The sequence below is a fragment of the Bidens hawaiensis genome, unplaced genomic scaffold, assembly GCF_021521415.1.
Source record: "Bidens hawaiensis isolate Kalapana, Puna unplaced genomic scaffold, B.hawaiensis_p1.1 tig00014777_1, whole genome shotgun sequence".
In the NCBI taxonomy this organism is placed as follows: Eukaryota; Viridiplantae; Streptophyta; class Magnoliopsida; order Asterales; family Asteraceae; genus Bidens; species Bidens hawaiensis.
The window spans coordinates 533,057-547,120 of record NW_027492303.1 but is presented as its reverse complement, the minus strand read 5'-3'; the positions used below and the strand labels follow the sequence as shown (position 1 = coordinate 547,120).

Below are 14,064 nucleotides of genomic sequence, written 5' to 3'. Positions count from 1 at the left end.
TGATGACTCCTGATCAGGCTTATCTAATACTCATAATAAATGATTACTTGGCCAAGTGGGAGAATGCAAGATTATATATATAATTATAGGGTTGGTATCATTTAAGAACTCTAATAAAGTTAAGAACTCTTATGAACTCTAAACAACCAAACATTTTTTTACTTGTTTTTATATATTAACATTGTTTAAGAGTAGTCTTATCATATTTTATACAAAAAATTTTGATTACATATATTAATCACAAGATTACATATGTGTAAAATTTATATACTAACAAATTTACATAGGTGTAAAACAAAATGTGGATATGTATAAAAACTAACTTTCAAAATTGTAATCGTAAAGATAGATATAAAAAAATGATAAAACTACACTCAAATAACACTAACATACAAAAAAAATTATAAAAAACGTTAGTTTTCAAGGGTTCCTTCGAGTTCTTAAATAATTTATTAGTTCTGTAATGATATGCATCCTATAATTATATATACTTATTTATGGCCATTATAACCATTTATATTATTATAGATAAAAATATTAATTATACCTTATTATATATTAGTTTGGTAATTGTTGATGGGCCATATTACCTATAATTAACTAATAAAGGGTTTTCCCTTAGGTGTATATAAAGAGAGATAAATATTAACATCATAACCTAATCACACACACATGATTGTTCGGCAGGAAGTTTGTTCATGTTATTCGTTCATTTATTAATGAACATGAACAAGAAATTATGTTTGATTAGTTAAACAAATAAACATGAATTGACCCCGTTCGTTCAATTTTGTTCGTGAATGTTTGGTGATGTGTTCACGAAACATTCATTCATGTTCATGTTCATTTGTATGTTGTACATGAAAGATTTTTTACATTTATTCATTTTATCTAAACATTTTATAGTTTTTAATTTATTGCCCCTAACATAAAATAAGAAATCATATTCTCACATTGCTCCCATATCTTTTCTCGTTATTAACATTGATCAATACATCGATCTCAATCCCTAGGCTCAACCGAGTTTAATTGTGTTCATGAACCGTTCATGAACACATCCATTTCCTTAACGAACAAACATGAACATAAAATCTCGTTCGGTAAGTATCCGTGATCCGTTCGTAAATACATTATTTTCTTAACAAACGAACACGAACAAGGCCTTGTTCATGTTCGTTCGGTTCGTTTGCAGCCATAGCAAGAAACATAGAAAGGTTTCATTTTCGTCCTTTCAACTAAAAAGATTACAATTAAGATGTCATATACTCATTTAAGATGTAAATCACAAAGACCAAGAACATGAGTCATTAAAACAGTTAAAAACTATTTCTCCAAACACTTCCAAGAATTCAGAAACAATTTATTTATTTTGAAACACTCAAATCACTGCTCTAGCTGAGCAATGATACCGGTGAACACTTGATACCCTTGGCACATATCCGAAAGAAGGCAGTACTCATTTTTGGCATGGTACGTAGCCATCAAACCTGCTCAAACAAATCCACAGAAATCGTTATTAACTGGTTAATGAATAGTAGTTCATCAGCGTATATATACTACTATTACAGAAACATATACATACCATAACCTGCAGTTTGAACATCAAAACCTTCATCCTGTTTACAGTATAAAGGTTCATAGAGTTAGAAAGTACAAGAAAGCTCTTATATAAAGTTTAAAGAATATAAATAGAAAATAATATCTCACTTGTAGCTCTCGTATAAGTGGCAAAGTGCCGGTTATAGAGTAGGGCTTCACATGCCCAACAGCATCTTTAGTAGCTTGACACAACACATGGAAGCCACGAGACTCCAGGTTACATGCTACTCCAGATGACGCTTCATCAAACGATATCTCAATTCTGGTAAGTTAACACAACGTTATATAAATATTAATTTTTAACCTGCCGTTATCTCACAATCCATTACTATTCATAAGTTGAATAATATTTTAATAAGATGTTAGTTATTTTTGCCTTTCACTTCACACGTGTGGGTTTTTGCCTAAATTTTCACCTGTTCTCTCTGCTTTCCTCGTATCCATTGATTTCAGTCATCTTCACAAGCGCGCTACTAGAGACAGAGGAGGAACGTATTCAGGGCCACCATAATCGCCGATGCAGGTCTTACGCCGTCACCGTCAATCGCCGTCAAAGGTTTGTATTCCGATTCATCTCTTATTCATTTTACTGATTCGATTTGTAGTTATTATCTTAGATCTGAGAATTTTTGGTTTACACTCCTGCTATTACTTCAAGTCCGCGCACCATTACTTCTCAGGTCGGATTTATATATATGTATATAATTTTTTTTCAATTCTCACCACGTTCTTCAAGTTGATTATTTATCGTACTCATTACTTATGGTAATGGTGTAAGTTTGCTAATTTTTTGTTTCGGATGTATAGGTGACGCAATCAATTGCTTTTAATTTCTACAATTCTACAGTATTTGCTCACATAAATATTATGTTTTAAAGGTGTGTGTGTGTATGCAAAAAAAAATATGCTACAATTTTCAAATTTTGTCTTTCTCCAAGTGAGTTTTAAAAATCCTTAATTTAATTGCTTCTGCAGGTTTTATGTAGCTGAGGTAGTGACTGGCTTATAGCATCTCCATTGTTTAGGTATCTCTTCATTATGCTTTATATACATACATACATGTGTGTGACCCATGAAAACTGGAACAGGCTTGGCACATCACTATTTTCTATGTTGTTCAAAAGGGTATCTTTGTTTTCTTAACGAGTATATGAAAATCAGTGATAGAATTATGATTAATGCAGCTTAGAAAGTGTTAATAAGTATAAATATTTTCATCTTACAAAATAATAACTGAAAGGCGTATGCATTTGTGTTCATGTGAAACGATCATTACTGAATTCTTAATTCGTCATTTGTTGCAAAAAAGATGGATGAGTTGACCAGCATTTCATTTTGTAAAATGATTTTTAAGTTTTATATCTGTAAGAAGTTTATGCGCAAGAGATACCGTTACATTCCCAGTTATGCTGGTTTGATTGGCGTGATGCAAAGAACACAAGTCAAGAGCAAAGCTAAAGAACTGGGCTGACCCAATACACATGTTGCCCAAAATTGTTTTGTACTAAATGGCATTACAAAACTTGGTAATCAGTCAGGGGTAACTTTAGTTTTTAAGAGGCTATCATATGGTATCCAATAATTAGATCTTTTATTTATTTAATGGTATTTTTGACATTTAATCTTAAACAGGAGCAAAATTTGCAGTGTGCAGCACAACATGCTATTTATAAAATCCGAAGTAAGTATTCTTTATTCTATGTATTTTTTATATTAACTTTCATGATGATATGCGAGTTGATTTTGAATTATTTAATTGTTTCTGTAGATGGAAGGAATATCAACTAAAATAGCAGCCCATCATGACACTAGGTTTAGATCAAATGGCAGCACTATATGTGTGTCTTTTGTAACCAAACAAGGATCATTATTATTTGTAACTAAACTAGCAGGATCATGTAATGCCATGTATGCTTGAACACTACTAATTCACAAAACAAGAAGTATCTTACAATTAATAAACCTATGCCCGCGCTTCCGCCGCAAAGCGCGGGTACAAATACTAGTTATCATATTAAATCACATATTCCTGTTAATATTCATGAAGATTTGACAATGACATACCTTCCTCTAAGGTTCTCATCTGGTAGAACGTATTTTGACACAGGTCCCCTCGTAGGAATTTTCTCTATGTTCTTGTTTAAATCTTCTACGTATTCATTTAACTTCTTGATTACATCCGGCACGCTGAAACGTTTTCACAAAATCAAAATTAATAAGGTAAGAGGCAGAGGCGTGAACACTTCTTGCAAGTTTTTGAAAGGTTTAATTTTTGTAAACATTAAATCTTGATTCAGACACCGAGCTGACTAAGCATGTGAGCCTACAATATATAAATATATATAACTTAATTTACTATTAAAAAAATATATATTAAATATTACTACATTTTGAGGTTGATAGGTGACCCGTCAGGTTCTTTCTTGGTTAATTTGGTAGAGAAGCTTTTAATTCAAACTAAATATGTGATGAAGTGGTGTAAATGGTTTCCGACCAAGTGTAATACATATGCTTGGAGAGGGAAGATAGATATAATTCCTACTCAAATGACGTTAAGCAAAAGAACCATACAAGTCCCATATCGCTTATGTGTGTCATGTGATTAAGAAGTCAAGACGTCCCAACATATCTTTTCCAGCTGTGCGGTGGCTTCCATGGTGTAGGATTCTTTGAGCTTATGGTGCAACTGTGCAAGGTTCCTCAAATTTATGTGTTCACGGTAAGAGAATTGTTCAAATGTGGGGATATGGGTGCTGGAAAAGAACGTGTTCACAGGATTGTGAAAACTGCTTGTTAGAGGATTTGGAATGCTAGAAATGAGAAGTTGTTCGAAGGAAAAAAGGTGAAGATTGAAGATCTTATTAGTGAGATATCAAATCTTTGATTTTTCTTTGGTTTAAAAATAGATCGAAGCATAAATTATTAGAATGGTCCAATTAGTGTAAATCCGTTTTAATGTAAGTGTGTTGTGGTGTGGTTTTCCTCCAGGTTGTGGTGTGGTTGTGGAGGAGGTTGTTACCTTTAGCCTTTGTTTATAAACGTTTACAATTCGAAAAAAATATTAATACATTTAGGTATAAAAAAATAAATAATAATATTAATAAGAGGAAGGATCATGAGAAAACTCCGCTTCCTAAGAAAACTCAACTCCGTCTAACCATTACTAAACCCTAAACTCCACCTATAGCTTGGTGTAATACGCTTTACAAGTAGATAACAAAAGTTATCTGCAACATAATTAAAGGGACTAAAAAAAATCTGACTGTGTATGAGTGCCAAAGTGCTTTTGTTCCCAAAAGACAAATAACTGATAACACACATGAATAAAAGTATCTCAAAAATTGTCATGAAAATTGATTTGTAGAAAGCCTATTGACACATTTAACCAATGAATTCTTAATTCATTCTGGTTTTCATCCTTGCATGACCCATTGGATTATGACACGTATTAGATCTGCCACTTACTCCATATGTGTCAATGGGGAGAGCTATGGGTTCTTTAATGGGCAAAGAGGGTTAAGGCAAGGTGACCCCATGTCACCTTACTTATTTACTCTTGTTACAGAAACATTAAATCTGGAATTAAAGAGGTACGCTAGTAACAATGATGACTTTAAATAACATTGAAAATGTAGCAAGTCAAACTGCTTACAACCTTGACTTGATCTTTAGATGTACTATGTTATCTAAACAATCTAGCAAAGCCATTACTTTAACAAAAGTTTTAGAACTGATGGAAGAAATAATATAAAAATGCAGGTTGCATTGTGCTATTTTAATTGCAAACAGCCTCTATTTGTGTTAGGATTTGGTGGAATAGTCAAAAAAAAAAAGCAGAACGGGGTTCATTGAGAAGAAAGAGCATAATGGTAAATCCAGGAATTCAGTTGATAAACAGAAAGACAAAATGGTTTTTTAAATAATCCTATGTATGTGGTCAGACTTGCTAAGATAGAAAGACTTGAAATTTTGAATCCATTGACTTTTATATCAAATTGGGTTTTAATACTTTGGTTTTATACTTGGTGTTTGTGTATCGGGCCTAAAGAATACTTGGGAGACTTGGGAACTTAGAAGGAAATGCAATAGACTAATTATTATGTAGTTTAACTGTCGATAAATGTAAATTACATTGAAACCGACTTTAGACTTGTAAAGTTTTAGGCCCAAATTAATTACTCAGTGTAGTTGTTTATGTGTGTTTTTTGGGGCTCTTTTGAGTCTCGGTCTATGTAGTTAATGCGGAAAAACATCGGATATCGGTCAAGGACCGGTATTTGAAATATCGGTTATCACAATGAGATATCGATAGTTTTAAGAAGAATGTGGTAATGAAGAAAAAGAAGCAAAAGACAAATATGGGGAAGAAGCTGTTTTATATGTAGTGCAATTAGTTTATATGTAGCTTTTGTAACTATGTTAAATGGTTATAGTGTAATTACATTGAATGACTAGAGTAATTTTCATAGTTATAATAGTTGTTTTGTATGTATTGTAATTAGTCTGTATGAGTAGAGTAATTATTAATATGTTTCAAGTTGGTTGGTTGTAATGTTAATTTAATGGTCAGAAAGAGGAAAAGTGAAAGGATAGCAGCTATAAGGGCTTGTAGATACTCAAATGATGAATCATTACATATTGTTTTAGGTGATAATGGAGAAGAAGATGTTGACAAGGCGAAAAAAAATAAAAAATAAACTGCCGATACAAAAACAAGCTTAAAATATAGAGATCCGATGTAATGAAAAAGATTGGAAACGAAAACAATTGGCAGACTCGCCTCACCTACAAAGAGATAAATATATAAATTTACTTTGTCAATCCCTAATAAGCCAATTAGAGAATTCATTGAGACAATAAAAGTTTGTCTGAAGCCAAAGAAGTGGATTGAATTTGAGATTGTGTGAACCCTTGGGTGGGCAAAAGTGAAATTGCACTAATTTTGACGTTATTATACTAATCTCGTGAAAATAACATTAAAAGTGGCGGAAGGTTAATCAGGCATCATGTGGTGGCGTTGATAGCCGAAAGACAAGGGTACATGCACCAATCAGCCGGTGTCCCGATGAATGAGTGCCATATGCCTTATGTCCAAGGCTTGATGCAAAACTACTATCGAGTCGGGGGTCTCACCAGAAGCAACCTCTCTATCCCTATGGGGTAGAGGTTGTCTACATCTTACCCTCTTCAGACCCCACCATAGCTTTGCTATTGATGGGATATACTGAGTACGATGATGATGATTTGAGATTGAAGATTATTGTTCACTTATAAATTGTTTGACCCAAAATCAAAATTGTATTTGAATATTGTTCACTTATAAATTGTTTATAATAGTTTACAAAAGGATCCGATTAAAACTTAAAACTGTAAACTGATGTTTATAGATTCTTTTGACTCAAAAACAACCTGTAGTAGGTTGAAAGCCTATTAGACAATGAATTTAGAATACTTAGGCCCAGCCCTATAGTCTATATTAGCCGACCCTAGTTGTTTAACCTAAGTCTATATATATCATTCTATTGTAATCATTGTAAATCACAATTACACAATCATAATACAAATCATTACCAAGCTTATCTTGGTATCAGAGCCTAGGGTTCTGTACCTCTTCAGCCGCCACCCTTCAGCCTTCTTTTTTTTCCTTTGTCTGCCGACAATCATGGATGATCAACAGATCGCTGCCTTTCCTACCATAGAAAAAACGTCACATAACTCACACAAATTCGCTTTTACCCTCTCCCCTCCAACTATGGACATTGGAAACTCATGCTACAACCCTTCCTTGTCACACACAGCCTGTCCGGATATGTTGATGGCTCCATTCCCTGCCCCCCGCTGACCATCTCTGTCTCCTCTGCCACTGCACTGGTAAAGACGCAGCAGGAGCAGCCCCTACCACTCACCTAATCCGAATTATACAAACTGGCGGTCAATGATGCGCATGTTCGTATGCTCATCATATCCACCATCTCCAAATCATCCTTTCAACATGTCCAGGGCATCACCTCGCGTAACCTCTGGCTTGGTCTTGAACGAGCATATGCTCCACACACTTCTTCCAGGGAGTTTACACTGAAAATGCAGCTCTTAAAGATCCAGATGAAAGGAGATGAGACCACAATTGCTTATCTTTCTAGAGCACAGGGATATGCAAATGCTCTCGCAAACATAGGTCATTATGCCAGATAAAGACATCGTTATGTTGGTTGTTGCAGGCCTTCGCGAAGAATACAATGGAGTCAAACAGACTTTATTTGCAAGACAATTTACAGCTATCTTTAATGATCCAGTAAAATACAGACAGATGGTCGGGGCATTACAATATGTCACACTTTCTCGCCCTGATATTTCTTATGCAGTCAACAAAGTTTGCCAGTTTATGCATTCTCCTACCGAGAACCACTGGTCTGCTGTTAAGCGCATCCTCTGGTATTTACAGGGGACTTCCAACCATGGCCTTCTGATCTCCAGCTCTTCTTCGTCAGTTTTACATGCCTATACAGATGCTCACAATTTAACTGCTTTCTCTGACTCAGACTGGGCTGGTTACCGTCGATCCACAGGGGGATTCGCTATCTTCTTGGATCCAATCTTATTTCATGGTCAGCCAGAAAACAAAGGACTGTCTCTCAGTCATCAAGATGACTAAGGCCGAATACAAGGCCCTAGCAAATACAGTAGCTGAACTAACCTGACTCGAGACCCTGATGACCGAACTTCGGGTTCCCATGCGGATGGCTCCAATCCTATGGTGTGACAATTTGGGAGCCACGTATTTATCTGCCAATCCAGTATTTCATGCCCGAACAAAGCATGTAGAAGTAGATTTTCATTTCGTTCGAGAGAAGGTTGCTCAAAGGAAGTTATTCGTTCAATTTATCTCCACTCATGATCAGATTGCGGATGTGTTCACAAAACCATTACCATCAGATCGTTTTCTGTTTTTGAAGTCCAAGCTGAAGGTCCGGTCCCGGCCTTAGCTTGAGGAGGAGTATTAGACAATGAATTTAGAATACTTAGGCCCGGCCCTAGTTGTTTAACCTAAGTCTATATATATTATTCTATTGTAATCATTGTAAATCACAATTACACAATCATAATACAAATCATTACCAAGCTTATCTAAAGACAAATTTGATATCGGTTTTGCTTCTTAGATCATTATTGTATCGTAGAAGTCTATTCATTTGTGAACCTAGATAAACAAATTTAAGGTGAACAGGTTGCATATTTAACATTTGGAAGTTATGGCCATACTTGGAATTATTCTTGTTAAACAATATAGGGGGTGTTTGGGATTGCTTATTTTCACCAACTTATAACGTATAAACTTTTTGAAAGTAATAAGGTGTTTGGGATTGCTTTTATTGTGAGAGGAAAAGTTTCATAAGTTACAATGTTGTAACTTATTAACTTAATGAAAAGTTATAAGAAGGTAAAATAAGGAATCCCAAACACCCCCATAATTACTCTAGTTATAAAATTCAACTTCTATTACACCAAATACAGTTAAAAGAATAAATAGTCTACTTATAAAATCAATCAATCATACCCAGTGAAGTCCCACCAATAGCAAACCTATAAGTAGGGTCTGGGGAGGGTGGGATGTAGGCACACCGTACATCCATCCAAAGGGATAGAGAGGTGGCTTCCAGAGAGACCCTCAGCTCTAAAATGCATATGTATGAGGCAATATAAAGGAAATCAAAGTTCAGAAGTAATATAATTAATAATAGCACATATAAAAATAAAAAATAATAATGATGTATATATGAAAAGAAAATACCATTATGGTGTGTGACCAAAATAAGGTAAATAGAAGCCCCTAAGGTATTCCTTTCTCCCTAAATAAATAGTCTATTTATAAAATAGAGTAACTATATATACAAGTAGAATAATTATGTAACTATTAGTGACTAATCGAATATAGAAATAACTACTGTAGTTATAAAATTGATTACACTACAAAAAAACCAACTCATTACAAACCCAGAAAGTAAATACTCTACGTATTCAAGTGATTACACTTTGTAATAGTAGTTGTTTTATGTGTAAAGTAATTATGTTGTGTAAATAGAGTAATTATTGAAAAACAATTACTCTATGGTTGTTTTGTAAGTAGAGTAATTATCGTGTATAAGTAGAGTAATTATTGAAGCACGGGTTATCATATAAAACCGTCGCAAACGCTCTGTAATTCCATTTTTTTTTAATTTATAAGCTTTAGTCATCAAGTAATTCGATTCGCAAAGCTTCCATGGATCAATTAGTTTGATACACAAGCTTTAATTGTTCGATTAGGCCAATTCACAAGCTTTAGTTAGTTCAATTAACCGATTAGGTTTGCACCAACCTTCTTCAAAATCACTTTTAACAATAAAATGATTGTCAAATCAGACTTGTAAGGCTTAATTGAATAATCGAATATAACTTGCAAGCTTCAATTCATCAATCAAAAGCTTCAGTTCATCCAATTTAATCGATTAGGTTAGCTAAATGAATATGATTTGATCGATTTGATCAGAAGAATAACAATTAATTACAAATTGAGTTTCTTCATCGCTTAAGTTGTGTTCCTTTAACTTCTCAGGTTTTGTATGTTAATTACGAATTTGCCACTGTGATTTCACTTGGTTAGCACGTTAGTTTCATTTGTACGTTAACCTTCCCCTATATATATATATATATATAGCAATTTAACACTAACAATCCAATATACGCTCCTACCATTAACAAATTAACCTTTTGTATCTTACAAGACGCTAACAATTGTAGCAAGTAGAAATTGATTTAAGACTTAAAACAGTAAAACACTAACATTGAACAATAAAAATTGACAATTAAGACTTAACAAACTGATATCGGCAAAATCGGTAATATATCGGTTAAATATCAGTCCAATATCGGTCAATATCGCCAATATTAAGACTGATATCACTGATATATCAATGATATATCGTTGATATATCGGCAATATCGACTGCATCGGTCTCGGGAAATGTCATGGGCTCTTTGAGTGCCGTTTGTTAGTAATTCTATCATTCATTTCTAATAAAAGTTTCAAAGGTCCCGACCCTCTTTCATGAAGAAAAAAAATAAGAAACTAAAAGCTAGTGACTAAACCATAGTCACATAATTCAATGGTAAGGCCACGCATTTCGATCAGGATCGTTCGTACCAATTAGCGGTACGTTTGCGTTCCTGGTTCGCTCAGGATCACGTTTCAAGCATAAAACTGGTGTTCCAGTTTATTGTTGCTATGGAAGGAGAGTAGATACGATAGAAGTTTCAGCTTACTATGTGGAGGAGGAGGTTATTGATAACCTAATTTATAACTGTGGGCCTTTTTATATTAACCAAGGCCCAATATTTATCCTATAATGTTTTAGTTTGTAATTTTGAAAGGGAGAACCAAGCACTGTAAATAAAAAGTCGTGTTTCAAATTTTAACTAAGTATAGTTTATTTATCATTAGTTTATTTACTTCTTTAACTTAATATAGAAAGATTTTGAACTTTGTACTTTATTTTATATGTTTAAAATATTTATTATTTCCTTTAAGTTAGCTTATTGTTTATTAATTTCGTTTATACATATATAGCACCAAGTTTAACCGTTACATCATACCACATTATATGGTACAACGTACCAGAGCGATCCGAAATGAGCCTACCCCCTTTCGTACCAAATTCCAGGTACCTAGCGAATTGCGATCCCGTACGGCCGTACTCATACCGCGAACCATGTGACTATGAACTAAACGCCAAAGCTAAACCATAAACTCTAAAAATTAAACCTCAATCCCTAAACTATAAAAACTAAACCTTAAAAATAGTCTACACTTAAATCAACGGTTAGATGGAGTTCTCGTGAGTTTTCATATATTGAATAAATAACAAACAAGCCGAGCTCTACTGGTTTCACTTTGGTAAAAGGTGGAAATTTCTTTACGTCAAAGTAAACCGCAAAAACGGGAGACGAACAAGCTTACTTGTAAAATGGAGTCAATCTGACATCTCCTGAAATAGTGCAATCCAGAGGAATTTGATTGATGCCACCTCCTGGGTCTGAAATAATTTTAAGTTATTTGTTAAAATAAGGATAAGAAAAAAAAAATATTTTTGTTTAATAGGGACTTACAGCTCCACTGAGTTGGTTTCATGGTTGAAGGTGTTGCAAATCCATAAATTTGTTCTTTAGGGTGTGGAGGGAAATCTTTGTAAAACCTTGTTTGAATCTCTTTAAGCGCCTCCATTGCTAACTCAAAGGGATTAATAGCCTACCGAGTAAAATGAAGATATCAATAGTAACTCGGATTTAAACACTGACGGGTAGTCTTAGATTTAGGGTTTTTTTTCAAAATACACACAGATATGCTATATACAGATTCTACTTGTTGTAATTGAAATACCTTATGTGCTAGACCACTATGAAACAGCTTTCCTGTAACATGAAGTTTCCATGGTATCATGCCGCCCGTACCAATACAGGGTTGTTTATCTGCTGTGTCAATCCAAAACCTGTAAATATTAATTTTATAACATATTTGAACGTAAGCTTTTTTTATTTTAAAATAAAAAATAAACCATCAAAATCACAATAGCTTACAGAGGTCCATTTTTTAACTTATCAAGAAGTCCATCTTTTACAAGTGCATCAACACCAACACCTGGAATAGAAGAGTTCTCTTCACTGGCTATGAAAACAGCAACAACACTGGATTTAAGGTTCGGTTTCATTCGTCCAAGGGTCCTCATAAGCTCAGTTACAAGGGCAACATGCCCCAAACAATCAGTTGTCCCACGCCCTCGAAGCTTGTCTCCATCAATGCTCATTGAAAATGGATCAAAATCCTAATACCATTAATTTATGGGTTAACAGGATTTTAATAATCCCAACTTTCACCTATTTCCCGGGATTAATCCCAATTCAGAAAATGTTTACAGGCAGTCCCAAATTTGAATAAGTTTTCTGCATGAATCCCATACAAACTGAAAAGTAATGTGTTTAGCTTTTTAATGACGTTCAAGTTGGGACTGTCTGTATATATTGAGATTACTAAGAGAATTCTCAGCTCATTCCCTATCCATATTCATATAATTACACTAAATTCACTTCCTTTTCTATTTCCTTACAATTAAATAACTTTTTTATACATTTATCATTATCTTTTCTTTTCCTCACTGTAAAACTACTTTCAGAAAATATAAAAAAAATTATACGGTGTGAACTCAAATATAACTTTCTCACCACCACTCATATTTGTACCATACAATTTACAAAACGGGCTAAGAATGCTCTAAGCCCCAATAATCTTAATTTTATTCATCAACAATAGGTAATTGTTATTTTTGAACAACTTTATCTGACCAGAAAATGTTTACATGAATCTCATAAAATGAAGGGGAAAAAAACAAACCCATTCAGAAGGATTAGCAGTGACAACATCCATATGCATTCCAACAAAAGAGAGGATGTTGCCGGGTAGGGTACCGGGGTACTCGACGATAAGATTGCCTCTGTTGGGTTTGTAGGTGACGTGGTTGATTATGAGTGGGCCGCCGCCAGTGGTGGTGCTGTGAGGGAGGAGGGCGTCCAGGACATGGCGGACGATTCGATCCTCGTCCGGGATGAGGTCCGGGGGGTTGTTCTGGACGTACTTGGATTCTCCGATGAGTTTTGACAGAAGGCTCACGAAAGATTCTTTGTTTAGGTCGCCCAGTTGTTCTTTAACGCCGGAAGAACAAGTAACCACCATGCTGCTAATTGATTGATTGATGATGGTGGTGCTAATGACAAAGACGAGTTGAGTTGGTTTTTCCTTTTTAAGAGTGAGTCCAAGGCTTTTTAAAAAGCATAGATTTAGTGGTGGCGTTGATAGATGCTTGGCTTTTTAAAAAGCATAGATGCTTGGCTTTTTAAAAAAGCATAGATGCAGCGGTGGCGTTGATAGATGCTTGGCTTTTTAAAAAGCATAGATGCTTGGCTTTTTAAAAAAGCATAGATGCATCATGTAGTAGCGTTGATAGCTGAAAGATAAGGGTACATGCACCGATCAGCTGGTGTCCCGATGATTGAGTGTTATGTGCCTTATGTCCAAGGCTTGATGCAAAACTACTATCGAGCCGGGGGTCTCACCGGAAGCAGCCTCTCTATCCCTATGGGGTAGAGGTAAGGCTGCCTACATCTTACCCTCCTCAGACCCTACCATAGCTTTGCTATTGGTGGGATATACTGAGTACGATGATGATGATGATGATGATGATGATGATGAGATGCAGTGGTGGCAAAACTAAAAACTAAGATTACTTTTGTACTTTTACAAAAGTAGTCGGAGGCAGAGGTGCAAAAAAACCTGGAACCGGAACCGACCCTACCCGTAGGGTATGGATAGGGTATGCATTTTGAGCTCAATACCCGTACCCGGAACCGTACCCGATTTATACCCGTAAATACCCGAAA

The 14,064-nt window shown here is 34.8% G+C and overlaps 1 protein-coding gene across 1 annotated transcript; it reads right to left on the bottom strand.

Moving 5' to 3' along the window:
* Positions 1–1,198: 1,198 nt before the first annotated feature.
* Positions 1,199–13,375, bottom strand: LOC143547709 (acetylornithine deacetylase-like). Its single transcript, XM_077039069.1, has 9 exons — positions 13,022–13,375; positions 12,211–12,455; positions 12,014–12,122; positions 11,743–11,881; positions 11,594–11,669; positions 3,664–3,786; positions 1,708–1,861; positions 1,583–1,616; positions 1,199–1,487 (listed from the first exon to the last, which is right to left on the bottom strand). Exons 1-9 carry the CDS (start codon positions 13,358–13,360, stop codon positions 1,384–1,386), a joined length of 1,323 nt encoding a protein of 440 aa, XP_076895184.1. The 5' UTR covers positions 13,361–13,375; the 3' UTR covers positions 1,199–1,383.
* Between the last annotated feature and the right edge of the window lie 689 nt (positions 13,376–14,064).

What these genes read in the sequence shown, in the direction of transcription:
- LOC143547709 (XM_077039069.1), bottom strand. Translation starts at nt 13,360, where the DNA reads ATGGTGGTTACTTGTTCTTCCGGCGTTAAAGAACAACTGGGCGACCTA. An exon ending in GAAACCAACTCAGTGGAGCT is followed by an intron (nt 11,670 to 11,742) that starts GTAAGTCCCTAT and finishes AAATTATTTCAG; the next exon opens with ACCCAGGAGGTGGCATCAAT. An exon ending in TGTTCAAACTGCAGGTTATG is followed by an intron (nt 1,488 to 1,582) that starts GTATGTATATGT and finishes TTGTTTGAGCAG; the next exon opens with GTTTGATGGCTACGTACCAT.